The sequence below is a fragment of the Rutidosis leptorrhynchoides genome, chromosome 6 (assembly GCF_046630445.1).
Source record: "Rutidosis leptorrhynchoides isolate AG116_Rl617_1_P2 chromosome 6, CSIRO_AGI_Rlap_v1, whole genome shotgun sequence".
Lineage (NCBI taxonomy): Eukaryota > Viridiplantae > Streptophyta > Magnoliopsida > Asterales > Asteraceae > Rutidosis > Rutidosis leptorrhynchoides.
Genome location: NC_092338.1, coordinates 437,852,569 through 437,871,383, shown reverse-complemented (window position 1 = coordinate 437,871,383; position 18,815 = coordinate 437,852,569). Strand labels below are relative to the sequence as shown.

Sequence of the window (18,815 nt, the reverse complement as noted above, 5' to 3'; positions counted from 1 at the left end):
GAGCCGTATCGAGGAACCTCTCCAACCAAGAGGTTATACATACACTATCATATTATAATATTACATATGTTATCCATCATGTAGAAGGAATTGATCAGTTATTACTACTCTATAGTATATTCATATACTCTACCAAAAGTTAATCCAAACTAATCTAACCGGTGTGACCCACATTCAAGAATTACCCATTTCAACCCAAACATCATGATCATTTGTTACCCAACCAACTTGAACCAACTCCTCTACCACTTTAAAAACAGAAGCAATTTTTTTTGTACTAAATGGTCACACTTTTTGTTATATCACTCACAATTTAGTCTCTTTGGGCCAGAATATATATATATATATATATATATATATATATATATATATATATATATATATATATATATATATATATATATATATATATACAGAAAGAAACTGCTACTTATACTGTTATACCCAAAACACAGAGTTCAAATAGATTGCATTAACAATCATTCTACATGAGTCATAAATGTAAGTTAGTTGCACCTGATAGTATCAGGTGGGATTTTGCAGAGTACTAGTAGTACAATAGAAATGGTACAATGTAAAACAATCGAAGTGTTATATGAAATGATGGAAACAAAACATGACATTGTTATAGTTGCACAGTTAACAGATTAATGCACATTTCACAGCTCATCCTGCAAAACCAGCAAACATTATTAAGAATTTTTTTATTTTTTTTACCAATGGAATCAGTTTGGGATATCATTTGTTTCTAACACATCAAACCGGAAAAAAGTTAAGAATAGTCAGAGAAAACTGGCATATTATTTCTTCTTAAATTATTTTAAAATTTTGTGCAATGTAATCAAATTAATTGAACTTTTGTTTGTAAATGACAAAAAACTATAATTTTAAGATTTGTGCTTGTAGAGAAAGAGGAACGTCAATAAAATAAGAAAAGGAACTTACATGATAGTCGTCGTAACGTCGAGTGCTTGTCATGGATGAACTGAGACAGATGAATTGGCACAGGAACGTGGCTCTTGATACCAATTGTTATGAACCTCCTGGATTCAATAGAATCGGAGAAGTTCTTCGAAACAATCTGATAATCTTAGAAATAAGAAACGGATCTTGAGATTGAAACGAAATGACTTTTATTGATATACGCAAATATAGTCACAAGTATTACAGAGAAAGGGGGAAGAAGTAGTGTCTAAACACATACACAAATCATAAGCTAATCTATTACATTCATTAAGCTAGTATTTATAGCAACTACTAAACAAACACCATCAAGTGATTCAGTTGTAATCTCATAGCTACTTCTGTTATTTCTGTTATATGAAATCACATGCCTAGCATGTGCTCACTTGAATTGACTCATAACAGGTAGACAAAACCTTATATTTCTTATATAAAGTTATAAAAAATAAAATATTCCTTGTAAGAATTCATCGTGGTTATTATTTTTGTTCCATTACAAGTGTTTGTATTATTATTTATATTTTTATTATGTCGGTGTCATTTATTCAATTTCAATCAATCAAATCAAAATAAAATAATATATTGAACACACAGAGTTAATTTGTCCTTTTGATAAATTTAAGTTCAAGTTTTGATACACATACACAATTTATTCCTTAGTTTATTGCATTATCCGCTCCTATAAATCTTGCATACCAATAGTCAAAATGCAATACAAACATTTATTAAGTCATTTCAGCTGATAAGCATCTCTTCTGTATATCCAATATAACTTATCTGCAGCATCTTAATATGAAAATTTTAATCAACAGTTAAATGACATCAAAACAGTAATAATTTAGTCATTTGATCGTTGACTGTTGCTGCATCCTAATATGAAAAAGAAAAATACCTAAATGGTAGCAAAATTGACAAATTGGTAAACGGGTCAGGTTGGCGAGCTCGGCGTTTTCAATACAATTTGGGCAAGTTTTGACCCATTCTACCCGTTTCATCTATTTTTACACAGCTTCTGCATTTGATGGTCGGAATTTTTCTACTAGAATCAATCAATTCAGTTAACTTAATCATAAATGGGTCCAAATTGACACCTATAACTATAAATACAGACACTTACTCAAGTCAATGGCCAGTCCTCCATATAATCTTTCAAAGACAGCATTACGACCCGCCTCCAACTCCTTGACCAATCACATTACGGCCCAAGCGGTTTCAGCTAACCAAATCGGATCGAGTAACTAAAAGAAATTCACTTATCAACAAGCAATCTAAACTTGACCCGTTTCTTAACAGTACCCATCCTTTCATACCCAATTCCAATTTTACTATGCATCAATTTCATCGCCATTTCTGAATTTCCTGATTTCCTCAACGCATTGATCAAAATCGTACGAACCCTCCCAGGTACCTCTCGTCCTCTATCAATAATCCCATCCGCTAATTTACACGCTTGGTCAACACGCCCTGCCTTGACCAATACATTAATCATATCTTCACAAGCAGTTTCTATAACCACACCCATCGGTGCCAACTCATCCAAAATCTTACACGCACGTGACACTTTACCCGACAAACAAAGCCCCGTTGAAAGAACACGAAACGAAGCAGGTGTAGGAGTTACACCTTTATCGATCATCAAATCCCAAATCTTTAACGCTTCTTCATTTCTGTGTTCGTTAAATAATCCGTTCATTATGATCGTGTATGTATAAACCGTTGGATCACAACCTTCATTTTCCATCCGATTAAAAAGCAATAACGCTTCGTCAACCTTATTGTTTTTCACCAATCCATCGATAAACGCATTGTAACAATACGAATCACGACTACAACCATCATTAACCATTTCCTCAAACAACTTTTCGGCCTCATCTAATCGACCCGCTTTCCCAAATCCATCTATAAGACTCGAATAAAACATTGCGTTAACCGCCACTTTATTCTCTTTACACAACTCAAAATACTTAATCGCCTCCTCTAATCTCCCGGTTTTGCATAAAACATTAACAATAACACCGTACGTGACCTCATCGGGCTTTAAACCGTCAATATTCATTCTTTCGAAAAGCCTAATCACCTCATCTATGTGCCCGCTTTTGGCATACGCGTCCATTAAAGCCGTATACATCGACAAGTTAGCTTTACGACCCGTTTGAATCATTTTTTCAAACAATGTATACCCTTCCATTGGCTTCCCATCTTTACAAAGACCACCAATTACTAAACTATAAGCATGTGGTGGAATTTCGACGTTGTTTTCTTCCATTTCGTTGTAAAGTTTTAAACAAGAATCATAATCATTGTCTGAATAATAAGCCTGCATCAAAGTTAAATACGTAATCTTATCGCGCTCTATGTTCTTTTCCCCCATTCGATTAAATTTCTCTACCGCATTCTTAGTTTTTCCACATTTACAATACCCTTTGATCATTGTATTATACGTTACAGTATCAGGTTTTACAACTCCAGTTTCCATAACTTCAAAAACCTGTTCAGCAGATTCGATAAACATCGAATTAACCAGACCATTTATCAAAAAATTAAAAGTAAACAAACTCGGTTCGATTCCATTTTCCTTCATTTCTTTCCATACCCATAACAATTCTTCTACCAAACCATGATTCCCAAATGATTTAATCAATAAATTTGCAGACTTTACATTCATCAAGAAACCCTTTTTCTTAACCTCATTAAACACAAACTTAACCTTATCATAATCTTTACAGCTACATAAAACATCAATCAAGTAAACATAACATTCAAGATTATGAGAATAATTATACCCACCAGCCTTCTGCTTACCAGCCCATTTGAAAAACCGGAAAGCGAGTTCGGGTTTAGTGACCCGACCTGAATTAAGAACATAGGAGACAAAATTGGGTGATAATCTAATGAACCATTTGTGACAAAAAGCATCCAACTTCAGTTCCATGTTAGTTGAATCATCATCATTTAAAAGGTTGACGATTTGGTCAACCCATGGTGAGGGTTTTGGGTGAGGTGTGATGACGTCAGAGGTGTCACTGATGGGTTGAACCCATTCAGGTGGCGGGGGTGCAGTGGTGGTGAAACCCCATCTGGGCTTTGAGATGGAAAGTGGATTCGGGTCAAGGTTTAATGGGTTTTGATATCGGGTGAAATGAATCTTTCTGCTGAAATTGATGAAGTTTGACAGGGATTTCAGTAAGGATTTTCTCATGAATCTTTATTATGATCTTGATCTGGGTTTGATTTTTGAGTTGGAAATTGGGGTTTTTGGAACCTGAAATCAGGAGTTCTCTTATGAATCAGGGTTTTGTGTTGAGAGGATTTCAAGATAATTGCGTTTAATAATTATTATACAGAGCAAAACAACACAATTGGTCCTATGGTCTAGTGGTTAGGACATTGGACTCTGAATCCAGTAACCCGAGTTCAAATCTCGGTAGGACCTTTATTTTTAATAAAGTTTTTTATTTTTGTTATACGCCTATAATAATACACACCAAACATTGTAACTAAATTAATTTAATTTTCATTAAAGTCAATTATAAGTGTTAAAAAAATATTTTTAATTAATCATTTTTTTAGAGAATACGACTCATAAACTCACTACCATGATGGGGTAGGAGCTGCTAATGCGTCTAGCCAAGCGAAAAGATCCTCCATATTATCCACGAGAGGCCAACGAACCTCGGTCCAAGTGTTCGGCAGATTCCAAATGGACGATTCCAAGTTACACGTGATAAAAGTATGATCCCTCTACGATTCACCACCTACGCTACAAGTAGGACACATTATCAAGTTTATTTCCAACCCTCTAGCGTAATGATTAAATTTTGTAGGAAGACGATTGAGCAACACACACCACACGAAAACATTAATCTTAATAGGAAGGGATCGTTGCCATCACGTGCTATGTTGAGCTGCAGGAAGGTACACAAAATCCAAAAACAGCCGCGTTCATTTGACCGAGAATATACCATCTGGAACAACCGTCCAAACCCATTTATCATTTGAGTAAGCAACAGTTAAGTTATTAAGAATCAACGAGAGAGTCGGATTACTCCTCCAGCTCCAATCCCAAGCGACCCCATTCCAATGCTCACTAAATGGAGGTTTGATGCAAGATGATATCGCATCCATTGAGCAGTTTAAACCAACTAAAAATCAGAATATTCAAGTAAGTGCACGAGTCTTGGAAAAATTTAAGGACAATGCTAAAGAGTGGCATAGTAAATATATATATATATATATATATATATATATATATATATATATATATATATATATATATATATATATATATATAAATACAATGTGAAGTTTTGAAATTTAAAGCTTAATATATATTGATGCCTTTACAAATCTATATGGAAAAGAAATACGGAGTAGTATCGTTTGCACAAGAAATCTATTCTATATAATTAATATTAAAATCCTACAATGATAATGTTATTATTAAGTTAATTCCTTTGTTAAGAAAAAAGAAAGAAAAAAAACTAAGATGGTGGGTGATGTCATTAATCTTAATTATTTTGAATTAAAACTAAATTTTATTAATTAATTATTATTATTATTAAATCTTATTCATAATTATTTTAATTATTAAAATTAAATAATTTTGAATTATTTTAATTAATTATTTTGAATTAAGTAAAAGAAGGTATAAAAGCTAGGCAGAAGGAAATTAATTCTAAATTTATATTTTAATTTACACTTTAAAAAGAAAATGACAACCAATATTATCTCTTATAATTAGATGTGAATAGTTTAATATGTTTTTTTAGGTGTTTGATGAAATGTTCAGTTGACAAGTTTCTTAGTCGGACTATGTAGTTCCACGGGTCTTTAAACTAAATAACTTTAACATTTACGTTCACTTAATACCTAAAACATATTATTAAATGTTTCGTTTAAACAAACCCGTGATTCCACGGGTCATTTCACTAGTAAACAATATAACACTTTAAAACACTAAAGTTAGTACATACACAAATTTGTTAACATTCTAAAACATGATCTTTAATTTAAGTTAGTGTGAATCTAAAAGCTCTACTATGAAACTTTTAAAAACCACAAGTCCAACCCCCCCAAACAATGCCATCAGTCCAAGCCAAAGATCATACATTTTCTCGAGTTAACAAAAGAAGCAGCGTATTATACACCGTTCATGATCTAAATACAGTTTTTAAAATTTCAAGTCCTCGGTTGTTCTTCCGAAAATCTTGGAAGTTGAACAAGTGAGTTGACTCGTGTAACGCCTTCCAAACCTGACCAATTCTGATCTTCACTTATGTCCACATTAGTTTCATCATTCGGTTCTCTCATATGAGCATTCGTGTTCTCTTCTGTTGATCTGACCGTAAAATTTCGTTGCAGATACGGCTCGGGATTCAGACCATCATCTGATTCGCCTGCAATACTCTGAACGGTAGCAGACGAGAAACCTATCTCTTCATTATCTGATTCTGAATCCATTTTACCATCTAAAAACAAACAAACGACCGCACAATCGTCCATTCTTGATGTCGGGTATTTCGATTTCCATTCACGAGCAGCTGAGTCAATGAGTATTCTTGCTGCAGATGATCGAGTTGGTGATGATGATACTATTTCTACAACTTGTTCATTGCTTAATACATCCCAAATCTAGAAAATAGGCAATGGTGGATCAGTTTCATCATTAAAGTATAAATACACAATATCATCAAAAGATAATTTGTATGAGAAAAAAAGAATGATAAAACATAATGATTAAGTGCTGAATGGTTCAAAATCTGAATGATTTACTTACCCCATCAGATGCAAGAACGATGAACTTGTCACTCTCGGTGAGAATCCTATGAGAGACTTCGGGAATGGAGATAACGCCGTATTCTTTTAGACAAAAATCGCCAAAAGCTCGTGCCATAGCCAATCCTGGAGCATCATCAAACGGTAACCAAACTCTTGACACCTCGGGTTCATCTTGTAATGCAAAAACTCGACCTTTACACCGTTTAATCCTTTCAGCTTCTCCTATAACACAAAAACAAGTTAGAATAGTTGAGACTCGAAAATTCGAGAAGTAAAGGTAAAGAAATCGGTTCATCGTACTTGGTAGATCCGGCTTTAGGTCAACGGTCAACTGAATAGCTACCAGTGAATCGTTCGTATCCTTAGATGCCATAACGGCTCGTGAATCTCCTATACTTCCAATGAAAAGATCCGAACCCTTGAAATAAGTTTTTCATAAGCTCAAATCGTTAGAGACTGGAGTTTAAATTACCTACTAAAAAAAATATCCAAATTTACCCACAAAGTTCTGTTTTATGCATCCATATTGAAATTTAGAGTATCAATAACTTGAAAATGTGATACAACTTCTAGATTTCAGGTTATGTTAGATAGATATTCAAACACTGAACCATTTTGATTTTTTTTTTGTTTTTGAACAGTAACAAAACAATCAAATGGTCTTAGTCATCATGCATTTAGTTTGGAATAAAAACTGATACCTGCTTAATAATGCTCACAGCAGTGCTGCCACTACAAAAACAATCCAAATTCGGAAGAGATTTAAGTTCTTTATCCATCGCCTTATACGACTTTAAAAAAGCTTCCCTATATAATAACTCCGATTTATCCTTCTCACAATCGACCTCTTCTAGTGCAGCAGGATCCCCATTGCAACAAATCGAACTAGACTGGTTTTTCTTCGACTCGTAAGAATCAAGATATGAAAACAGCTTCACTGGTAGCGTATCACGAACTTTACGAGCAACTAGATGTCCGTGGGGTCCATGACCGTCAAAAACTCCACAAAACGTCACATCCTCGGCCATGAAATCCTAAAAAAAATTAATTTCATTATAAATTATAAAGTAGACTCAGTATAAGAGCTAAAACACAAATGCAAAACTTACTTCCCACACAATCATTGCATCTTGATTTATTCCCTTACGACCCTGCTGAGTATAAATACAGGAACTTCGACTCTTCCCATTTGCAAAAATCCTATTGGGTATCGAAGATGTGTGCTGAAACGCGCTCACATGTTCGGAAAATGTTTTCCTCGTTCTCTTTTGTCGGCCATTACTTGAACTATCTGAAGAGGCACAACACCCCATTTTCGATTCCTCAAAACACCAGCCAAATATGAAGCAAAATTGTTCTTGTGAATCCAGATACAGATTTAGCAAACTTGGTCAACAGTCAAAAAAACTTTTGTAAAAGACAATCAGCCCAGCTAAACAAATCAAGAAAATAGTATCTTGGTCAAATGTTTACTCCAAATCAAAGATAAAAATGATTGCTTTATAACAAAAAACATTTTTAAGCATACCATAGTTTAATGAAAAGTGCATGTGAACAAGATTTAATTAATGCCTAGATCATGTGTCCACAGAAAGAATCTTTTATATAATATAACAACTGGGAAATTTTTAAATATGTTACATAAATCTACCAGGGCTTACGAAGACGACAAACAAATCATGGATATGAGGAAATAGAAATCAAGAGTCCTTGGAAATTGCCTATTTGACCAATGCATATGTAAGCAAAGTTGTATTCTTGGTATGAAGGCTACTTTAATATAAAATGAAAAAAGAACATAACTTATTTAATTAACGATTCTAATTAATCCGATCGGCTTAAGATGGGTTATCTCTTTTTCTCTTATAGGCATGTTAATGTACAAACAAATATATGTCCACAAATTTTCTGTTGATTTGTAGCACAGTCCATATTTGTAAAGATAACTAACATAACTTACAAATACGAACTGGTAAGTTTGGTTGTGATGTCAAAAATAGTAAAAAAAAAAAAAAAAATGTCTAAATCATAATTATTTTGTTTTCGCCTCCTCAAGTTTAAACTGCCAAATGAAAAAAAAAAAAAAAAAGTAACCCTAGTGTATCTTCCCCTGTTTCTGCCAAATCCAAGTTTCTTGAAATCCAAATATTTAGATTGTGTTGGGTTTAAGAAACCTAATTTCGGGTAAAAATGGTTCGAAATGCTATCTAGTAATAGGGAAAAAGGTTGGAACTTTTCAAGAAAAAAACCAAAATCAAATTCAGATGCTCACATTAAATAGGCAAGAATTTCAACAAATTCAAGATCAATTTCACCATTTCTACAATCGAACAAAATCAAGTTTTAAGGAGCAACACTAAACGGATCTCTCTGTTAAACACACAAACCCAACAGAAAGTAACCTACATCATTAAAACAACAAGCTATAAACCATAACTTAACATAACCCACTTTCACACAAACAACTGAAAAAACTTTAATTTACAAGAAATTATGCAAATTTAGTAAGCAAAAGATGATATTTAGGGAGAAAGAAGGTACCTTGGTGAAGGAAAACAAAGTGGGTGTTAACAGAAGAAGTTGAGGCATTGCTAGTTAATGGACAGTTGAATTGATTGAAAAAGCAAGATAAGAAAGAAGCTAGATTTGTTAAAAGGGATGGGATGGGATGGGATGGAAAGATGGGATATGAATGAATGTTTTATAAAGATTTATTGAAGTTTAAAAAACCATGTCCTAGGGTATTTGATGGATGGATGGAGATTCTTGTTGATTTCTAGGCCATCATGTTTTTAATTTATTTAATGGAATATTTGTTCATAAAGTGGAGTAATGATGTATGTAAAAAAAAAAATTGGTGTAGTTGGCAGGAGCGATTCTAGGATCAAAACTCAATGGGTCCTAAAAAATTATTTAATAACTTTCTTGCACAAAATATTGAATTTGTCGGGTCAAATCGGGTCGGGTCGCGCCCAAAACATAAACATAAAATTTAATAATACTCGCAAAATATAAGGCTGTTCATATGCATTCTTAGACAAATATTACACATTCTGGTGGAAGAATTGTAAATTATGTCATGTTATATTACGTGTTTATTTTCGTTATATATTTAAAAATATTGTAAGATTATTTAAATATTCAATGGATATCCATTAACCCGCTTAACTCACTGGATATAGATATAGAGTGATGAACTAAATTTAAATGGATATGGATATGAATGGACAAAACCTAAATGGATATGGATATGGCTTCGCGCCATCACCGATCCATATCCGATCCATTGACATTCTAGGATGAAGGATTGAAAATAGAAATGTAAGAAATTGTGATGTAAAAGGAAGTAAAAAAATTAGAATTGTAATTGGACTAGGGTTTGTTTATTTTTATATCTAATATATTCAATACTCCATTCTATAAAATTATAAGTAGGTTAATTTCAAACACTTTAATAGTCCAAACTATTAAACTATAATCTCTAAAAATTTATGGGGTCCCATTATTATATTTAGTAGTGTCCTATACATAAAAAATAAATTTTTTGTGATAAATTTCGAAAAACTAGTGGTGCCACGGGACCCCGCAGGGCTTCAAGTAAAGTCGCCACTGGTCGTTGGTCCTTAAACTTTGAATCAAATAATATGGGCGATCATTTCTTTTTTTTCCCTTTTACTCGGTTAATCGATGTTTATTAATTCGTTTCACGATTGACCCTGAAACTAAGTCCGCTAAATATTTCATTAAAATTTGATCACATGTCTATCACGATAGGGGTGTTTTCTTCTTTTTATTTTCTAATTTCACTCATCTCCTTCATTCTAAACGTGCAACTTCATCTTCACTTAATCGATTTACACCAAAAAAACTTATTTTTTAACAAAAAAAAAAAAAAACGCATTTCCATCATAAGATAATCTTCATATCGTTAATTCTTCTTCTTCATTACTTCAACGCCCAAATCAAACGATTCATTACAAATTGCACAGTGTGATTCTTTGCTGATGTGTAGATTACTTACCTCAAACTTCAGTAATGCTTCCACATCGAATTTTGATACATAAACAATATCCTCCAAGACACTAAAGTGGATGAAGCATTAATTGAAATGAAATAAAACCGGTGAAATGAAGGTTGCGAAATTAGAGCTTGCCAGTGATTACAAACACTTTTGAACTTAAAAACGTATTTAAGAGGTAGTCTGGATAAAATCTCAATGAGCAGTGAATCAGGTAGGTGAGATATATCGTAAGTAAAGGCGTAAGTGATGAACCAAAGCCTTAAAAAGGCGAATTGGAAATATTAGGTTTAGTTGTGTTTGAAAAAAAAAATTACATGTGATTCAAGTTGGTTCTTCTTTCTTTAATAAGTGATGATATGATGATTTTGATTGATATCTTTTTTCTTAGTGGTGTTGTGTTGCATTTGCAGGCAGTGGCGGATACAGGAAATTTTTTCACCGGGGGCGAAATTTTTTTCTAAAACCTAGAGATTTTTTTTTGGGAAAATTTGGAAGTTTTGGCTCAAAATATAGAGTTTTTTGAGCAAAATTTAGAGATTTTTGGGCAAAATACGAAGATTTTGGGGCAAAATACGGAGGTTTGGGGACAAAATATGAAGGGTTTGGGACAAAAAAAAAATTCCACCTGGGGCAAAATCGAAAAACCGAAAAATTTACACTAAAAATTGAAAATTCACTGGGGGCGGCCGACCCACCCTGACCCTTCATAGGTCCGCCCCTGTTTGCAGGGAGTCTCAAACCAAGATGAGTTCGTACTTTTGGATTTGCGGAATACTATAAAGTTAGGTTTCTTTTATTATCTGCATATTATTATTTGAACTAGTACGGTTGACGGGAGTGAAAGTTAATAATTTATATTTGGTTAAGGAATTAACCGGACGGGGCTCATCCATGTAAATGGGTTTTTAGTTTAGATTTGGAGTCACGTGGATATTAAATTTGTTTATAATTTATGAAGATGTTTGGGGAATTTATAATGAATGTGAGATTGGTGAGATGTGTAACATAAAAAAAAGTGAAAGAGAAATATAAGATAAAAGTGGTATTAAAATGATGAAGATGAAGATGGATGAATGGTGATAGAATGATGAAGGTAGAGACAAAAAGACATAATTACTCTCATGTGCGTCACGTGTGAAGACTTAACGGGGGAAGATTAACGCCAAGTTAATTTCAGGGTCATCCGTGAAACGAATTGGTAAATGAAGGTCAATAGAGTAAAAAAAAAAAAGTCACATATGTTGTTTAATACAAAGTTTGGAGACCAACGGCGTAATTTTATCTACTATATACCGAGTAATATATAATATAATACAGTACTTAACTAATTAAATTATAAAAACTTTATATATAAATGTCAGTTTCAAAAGAGTACCACAAAAAGATACAGATTTGTAACAGTTTTTTAATTACATGATTTTATACCTAGAAATGTAACAAATTATATATTAAAATTGTATATAATATACATACACATATATCATTAATAAACAAAAGTTAAAAATCACAATTTACATGTTAAATTATGGTCTATATTAAATGTTCATATGTTTCCGAAAAAGTATGTACATGTGAACAAAAGATTATATATATATAAAGTTCTTACAATTTTATGAATATTTAGTGATTCTCATTTTGAACTTTTTGTTATATGTATATATATTGTTATTAGATTTAAATTGAAAACCTATATGCAATACTTTTGCTCTAATTTTCACCACTTTTTGGAAAGTTAGTAGTCCATGTGGTTTGTAGAAAAACTCAAGAACGAACCTGATATTTTTGACAAACCACGGGGACTATTCTTGAAGTTTTTTCGAAAATATTATGGTTAAAATGAGATTAAGGTCGCAAAAGTTAATATAAAATATGATATTTTAAACTACAATATATGATATTTTTTATTTCGTAAAAACTTACATATATTAATGGTGTTTAGTGGTTCCATTTGATATCCTTATCTATATTTTATAGAGTAAATTAGAGTCAATTCTTTAATGGAGATAGAGATTATGAGAAAAATCATTGGCTCTATTGAAAAATACCTAAGTTCACAAAGTAATTCAAGTTTTTTATTTGTTATACACATTTAAATGTATGTTTTTTGTTAACCTAAGAATAAAACTTAAGTTAGCTTGCACACAACAATATTGATAATCCTTTTTAGGTGTATGGTTCTAATCTAATCTGGTAGTTGTATATAGTATATTAAAAAACATACCGCGTATTCATTTAAAGAGAATTGTTTTAAAATTTTCACATTCATGAGAATAATTACGGTATTGTTGTTGTGTTAAGGGCATTTCCTACGTGGCTATATGCGCTAAAGAGAGTTTTATGTGCGCCATATATTGGCCAAGATGGGCACCATCACGTCAACAAGGGAGTCAAATATTTTTTGTCAATTGGTCGGCGTTGGATGGCGATGTAGGGGTGAGATCTAGCGCTTTTTTTAATTTGTAAATTGTGTTTGATAGTTAGTACATTACATTTTTAATATATCGATTATATTTGTTGTATTGTTTAGTAAAATCATGAAGAGTGTTTAGTGAAAGGAAAGTGAAGAAGTTGACGGTGATGTGTAGAAAAGAAGTCATGTAAATACTAGCTAAGATGAAGAGTGACCTAAAATACGAGTCTTGACTTATCATATGTCGATATCCTTTTCATTTGTGTACGTTTCATGATTTATTACTTTATATATTTAAGAAAATTACATAGAGATATTCATGTATTCATATATTTTATTTTATTACTGTAATATTAATAGTATCATAATCATATATACATATAAATATAATATTTATTGCAAATATAGTAAGAACATTCACATCGCCACCCGCCCTGACATCTTGGACCTCGCCCTTAAGGTCTGCGACGTCAATGTCCATGCCCTGGCTCGCCTGGACGACTTTGCCCTGATGATGTCATGATTATGCATTAATAAGGCCGAGAGTGATGGATTAAATGATGGGTCTTGTTGACCATTATACTGTGTATATGAGTTTTGATTTGTATTGTTTTGTTTTTGTTACAAAGCGTTTTAGTAGGTTTTAAAAATGACGATGATAAATGGATGAAAGATAAGGGAGATGCTGGTGGAAGTAAAATAGAATGATTACTAGAAAGAAGAGGTAAGATGTCACCTTTAATTAATGTTGTTGATTTGTTGTCATCATATGTCGATGATAGTGGTGATGATGTAGACTCGAGAACGAGTTTTTTTGAAGAAGATGAGGATGATATATATATATATATATATATATATATATATATATATATATATATATATATATATATATATATATATATATATATATATGATATAGGTCTGTTAGCCCAATAACTAGTGCTTTTAATTTAGGTTTAGGATTAAAATGGGTTGCGCGCATATTGTACCATGGAAGGTTGTGTGGGCCGAAATAATATTGCAGGACAATTTTGGAGTTGCACTTGATCGTAGAAATCAAATCAATGCAAATAGAGAGACTAGTTAGAATTGGAATCCTCTTTAACTTTTAAATAGTTGTTCGTATATTTGTATCATTTGTTTAGTTGTTTAAAAGTCAAGGCGGACTTGACATTATTCAGTTTTTTGATATTTATAATTCGTGAATATTACAAGCCATAGAGAATTTGTTTGTTGTTGTAATTTAGTTGTTTATAACAACATTGGTAGCCTAAACTTACTACAAAATTCTAGTAATGAAGGAGTAGAATACTAATGAGAGAAATGAGAGAAATGATTCTTGTAAGTATAATGGAGGGTGCAAGTTTTTTAACTTGCATACATGGGTATTTATAGCACAAAAAAATACTATACAAGAGGTATCCAATATTGACTATGATTTGTACAAAATTGACTATCCATTAAAGCCTAATATTATAACACTCCCCTTTGGATACTAATTTTGTTTTGTTTGCGATCAACTATAAGTTACTGCCTCGTTAAAAACCTTGGCCAAAGAAAAACCTAGTGGGATAAAAACTTTAGCTAAGGAAAAAAGAGTGCAGCATATAGTCGACTCCCCCTCAAGTAGACATTGTTGAGCTGTTACATCTTTTGAACTTGCCTCATGCCAATATTGTGAACATGCGTTCTGAAAATAGCAGTTGAAAGTGCTTTGGTGAAAAGATCAGCAGAGTTTTTGATGGATTGAACATATCTCATTTCAATCTAGGAGGTATATGTTTTGTTCGATCACTTTTGATATATCCTTCCTTCACCTGTGCTATGCAAGCTGCATTATCTTCATAGATACTTGTTGGACTTTTATCACGTTATAATCTACAAGAATCAGTAATGAGTTGTGTCATTGATCTCAATCAAAAATATTCCCGAGTAGCTTCATGTAATGCAATCACTTAGGCATGATTTGATGATGTTGCAACAAGTGTTTGTTTTTGAGAACGCCATGATATTGCAGTACCTCCATTTAGGAATATATATCCAGTTTGAGATTTAGCTTTATGTGGATCAGATAAATAACCTGCATCTGCATAACCAACCAAATCTTGTTTTGATTCGTTAGAATAAAATAATCCTAAATCAGTAGTTCCTCGAAGGTATCGAAATATGTGTTTGATCCCATTCCAGTGTCTTTTGGTAGGAGCTGAGCTGAACCTTGTTAACAAATTAACTGCAAAAGAAATATCAGGTCTTGTACAATTTGTAAGATACATAAGAGCTCCAATGATCTTCATGATCTTCATAGTGATAAAATGGATCAGTGTCAATATTGAGTGATCTAACAACCAATGATTTTGTCTTTAAAAATGTTTTAAAAACTTTTCGGTATAAGTTGTTTGATGTACAAGTAAACCATTAGGCATATGCTCAATTTGCAATCCAAGGCAATACTGATCTCTTTATTTGTTCATATGATGATTGACATAAACAACTTACAATCACATATCCGGACATTGTTTTCTTAATAAGGACACATGTGCAAATAAGATTATTTGTCCCCTTTTCTTATCAAGTAATCACTTAATCGGGTATACCATATGCGATCCGATTGTTTCAACCCATATAAAGACCTTTGTAATTTAATTGAGTACATTTCTTTGTGTTTTGCATTTGATGCTTCTGATACCTTAAATCCTTCAGGTATCTTCATATATATATCATTATCAAGTGATCCATAAAGATCAGCAGTAATAACTCATCGGGGCCCAAAATAATCATCAAACATTCCATCCTCCATTACAATCTTATTACACTCAATCCGTAATTATGTAACATCATTAATTAAGGATTGATCAATTGGCACCATCCGTGGGACACGTTTTACAAATTAACCTGAAAATTTTTTGTTTCGTGCCGTTAAACAATTAATTTGACGGTTTAATTGCAATCGTGTTTTTGTTGTGATGATTTGCAGGTGCATACATCTAAAATCGGCGGCGAATTGCTTGATTGCTTAGAATTATGAGTAATATTGGAAATAATAGTGATGTAGTGGTCGCTGTACGAGCGAATGCCCAAAAAAGAGGAAAAAAGCGAAAGTCCGCTAAAATGTATCATAATTGGCAATTTGCGCCAATTAGTTTCCCGAAATTGCAGAGCGATGATTTCTCTGAAATGCCGATAATGGTATCGTGTAAAATCGCGGAAGCTGACATCACAGTCATGAAAGTCCATGTCGATAACGGCAGTAGCGTCGATATTATTTACGAACAATGCTTTGCTCAATTGCCTGAAAGTATTAAAACAAACCTGCAAACAACCGCAGTTTCGCTAACCGGTTTTGCAGGAGAATCTTCATTACCTATAGGTGTTCTGCCATTAAACATCGAGTTAGCTGATGTTAATGATGACGCTTTGGTGCGACAAGCGCGATTAGATTTTTATGTTATGCGAGCCTCTTCTCGCTATAACATGCTGCTGGGGAGAACCGCTATAAGTAAATTTGGAATTGTCCCGTCTACAATTCATGGCATGATTAAGTTTCCAACATATAAGGGAGTTGCCACAATATGTTCAATGAGCATTATGCCTATTTGTGCGGCTGTTAACGTAAAAACCACAGGGCAAGAACCTGTTGATGGTGCGGATGCTATGGAAATAATTAATCCCGCATATCCAGAACAGAAAATCAAAGTAGGACGCAATGTTAGTGCGGATACTAGAAAGCAAATTGTGCAATTACTTGTCCAGTATATGGATGTTTTTGCCTGGTGCGAAAACGATATGACTGGTGTTCCGCGCCATATTGCGGAACACAGGCTTAATGTGAATCCAGCTCTAAAACCCGTAGTGCAAAAACGAAGGGGCATGGCCCCAGATCGCGTAAAATGGTTGTGTGAAGAAGTAACAAAATTGGTAAGAGCCGGAATTTTGCGCGAAGTCCAATACCAATCATGGATTGCGAATCCAGTATTGGTGAAAAAACCTGATGGTTCTTGGAGAACGTGTATTGATTACAAAGATTTGAATAAAGCGTGTCCCAAGGATAATTATCCGCTTCCAGAAATTGATTTAAAAGTGGAATCTTTGCATGCTTTTCCATATAAATGTTTTCTGAACGCGGCAAGAGGATATCATCAGATTCCTATGGCTCAAGAAGACGCAGATAAAACCGCATTTCATACGGGAAAAGGCATATATTGCTATATAATGATGCCTTTCGATTTAATCAATGCGGGTGCGACATATCAACGGTTGATTGATACCGCATTTGATAAACAAATAGGGCGTAATCTTGAAGCTTATGTAGATGATTTAGTCATCAAAAGTGCGACACAAGAGCGAATCATTGAAGATATGCGCGAAACATTTGACAGACTGTGAAAAATAAACATGAAGCTTAATCCGCTAAAATGTAGTTTTGGCGAAACTGAAGGAAAATTTTTGGGATATCTTATTACAGAGCAAGGTATTCAAGCTAATCTGAAAAAGATCGCAGCTATAGAAAATATGACCGCACCGAAAACGGTCAAAGAAGTGCAAAGTTTGACGGGAAAACTAGCCGCATTAACACGCTTCTTGTCTAAAGCTGCTGAAAGGCAGTTGCCATTTTTCGAAACTCTGAAAGGGTGTTTGAAGCAAAAGAATTTTGTTTGGTCCAGCGAAGCAGAATCTGCGTTTCAGGAAATAAAAACGTTGTTAAAAACTTTGCCTACACTAACAGCGCCGGTTCATGGCGAAACTTTGTATCTTTATATTTCAGTAGCAAACGAAGCTTTTGGCTCAGTTTTGATCGCGGAAAGGGACAAAATACAAAAGCCAGTGTATTTTGTTAGTAAAGCTCTTACGGGGAGTGAAATAAACTATGCGCCGATTGAAAAGTTTGTGTATGCGCTCATTTTAACAACGCGAAGGCTACGAAGATATTTTCAAGGGCACCCCGTTCATGTATTAACTAATCTACCAATCAGGCAAGTCTTAACAAAGCCAAAGATTTCTGGTAGACTCGCATTATGGGCGGTAGAATTAGGTGCTTATCAAATATCTTACCTTCCGCGTAACGCGAAAAAAGGACAAGTTATGGCGGATTATCTCGCTGAACTGTCTGGAGAGTTGGAGGTGATTAATGAGCGAACCGTACTAAAACCTGAACACGGTGAAACTTGGGATTTATTTACTGATGGTGCTTCGTGTGCAGAAGGTGCAGGTGCAGGTTTAGTTTTGGCAAGTTCAAGCGGTGAAGAGCATACTTATGCTCTGCGGTTTAATTTTGACGTAACAAACAATGAAGCAGAGTATGAGGCATTGCTTGCAGGTTTAAATATTGCGCGAAAAATGAATGTTGTTAAGTTGCGTGCATTTACGGATTCGTAGTTAGTAGCGAATCAGTTTAATGGATCTTTTGACGCGCATGATCCCTCTATGCAAAAATACTTGCAGTTGTTGAAAGAAATGGCAATGCGATTTGAGCAATTTGAACTCGCGCAAGTGCCAAGAAGCCAAAACAAAAAGGCGGATGCGTTGAGCAAATTGGCTGCTTTAACGTTCTCGCACTTTCAAAAACAAGTATGGGTTGAGGAATTACCAAGTAAATCAATAGATAGTGACTTAATGGTTGCATCTGTTACAGAAGAACAGCAAAAT

At 33.6% G+C, this 18,815-nt stretch overlaps 2 protein-coding genes and 1 non-coding gene across 5 annotated transcripts; 1 reads left to right on the top strand and 2 right to left on the bottom strand.

Moving 5' to 3' along the window:
- Nucleotides 1–795: 795 nt before the first annotated feature.
- Nucleotides 796–4,193, bottom strand: LOC139852490 (uncharacterized). 2 transcript variants are annotated; one of them, XM_071841788.1, is made up of 2 exons: nt 2,081–4,193; nt 796–1,089 (listed from the first exon to the last, which is right to left on the bottom strand). In XM_071841788.1, the coding sequence occupies exon 1, from the start codon at nt 4,160–4,162 to the stop codon at nt 2,213–2,215; it is 1,950 nt and encodes a 649-aa protein (XP_071697889.1). In that variant the 5' UTR covers nt 4,163–4,193; the 3' UTR covers nt 796–1,089; nt 2,081–2,212. The 2 variants fall into 2 exon arrangements, with proteins under 2 accessions (XP_071697889.1, XP_071697890.1); XM_071841789.1 differs by having other exon boundaries at nt 796–1,081.
- A 131-nt stretch (nt 4,194–4,324) lies between these two features.
- Nucleotides 4,325–4,396, top strand: TRNAQ-CUG (transfer RNA glutamine (anticodon CUG)). Its single transcript has one exon. It is a non-coding gene; the product is annotated as a tRNA-Gln (tRNA).
- Nucleotides 4,397–5,795: 1,399 nt separating this feature from the next.
- On the bottom strand, nt 5,796–9,464 carry LOC139851469 (probable protein phosphatase 2C 52). 2 transcript variants are annotated; one of them, XM_071840518.1, is made up of 6 exons: nt 9,283–9,457; nt 7,851–8,173; nt 7,443–7,775; nt 7,042–7,159; nt 6,740–6,963; nt 5,801–6,594 (listed from the first exon to the last, which is right to left on the bottom strand). In XM_071840518.1, the coding sequence occupies exons 2-6, from the start codon at nt 8,052–8,054 to the stop codon at nt 6,142–6,144; spliced, it is 1,332 nt and encodes a 443-aa protein (XP_071696619.1). In that variant the 5' UTR covers nt 8,055–8,173; nt 9,283–9,457; the 3' UTR covers nt 5,801–6,141. The 2 variants fall into 2 exon arrangements, with proteins under 2 accessions (XP_071696618.1, XP_071696619.1); XM_071840517.1 differs by having other exon boundaries at nt 5,796–6,594; nt 6,740–7,159; nt 9,283–9,464.
- Between the last annotated feature and the right edge of the window lie 9,351 nt (nt 9,465–18,815).

What these genes read in the sequence shown, in the direction of transcription:
- LOC139852490 (XM_071841788.1), bottom strand. Translation starts at nt 4,162, where the DNA reads ATGAGAAAATCCTTACTGAAATCCCTGTCAAACTTCATCAATTTCAGC.
- LOC139851469 (XM_071840517.1), bottom strand. Translation starts at nt 8,054, where the DNA reads ATGGGGTGTTGTGCCTCTTCAGATAGTTCAAGTAATGGCCGACAAAAG. An exon ending in ATGCAATGATTGTGTGGGAA is followed by an intron (nt 7,776 to 7,850) that starts GTAAGTTTTGCA and finishes AATTTTTTTTAG; the next exon opens with GATTTCATGGCCGAGGATGT. An exon ending in TCGTTCTTGCATCTGATGGG is followed by an intron (nt 6,595 to 6,739) that starts GTAAGTAAATCA and finishes CCTATTTTCTAG; the next exon opens with ATTTGGGATGTATTAAGCAA.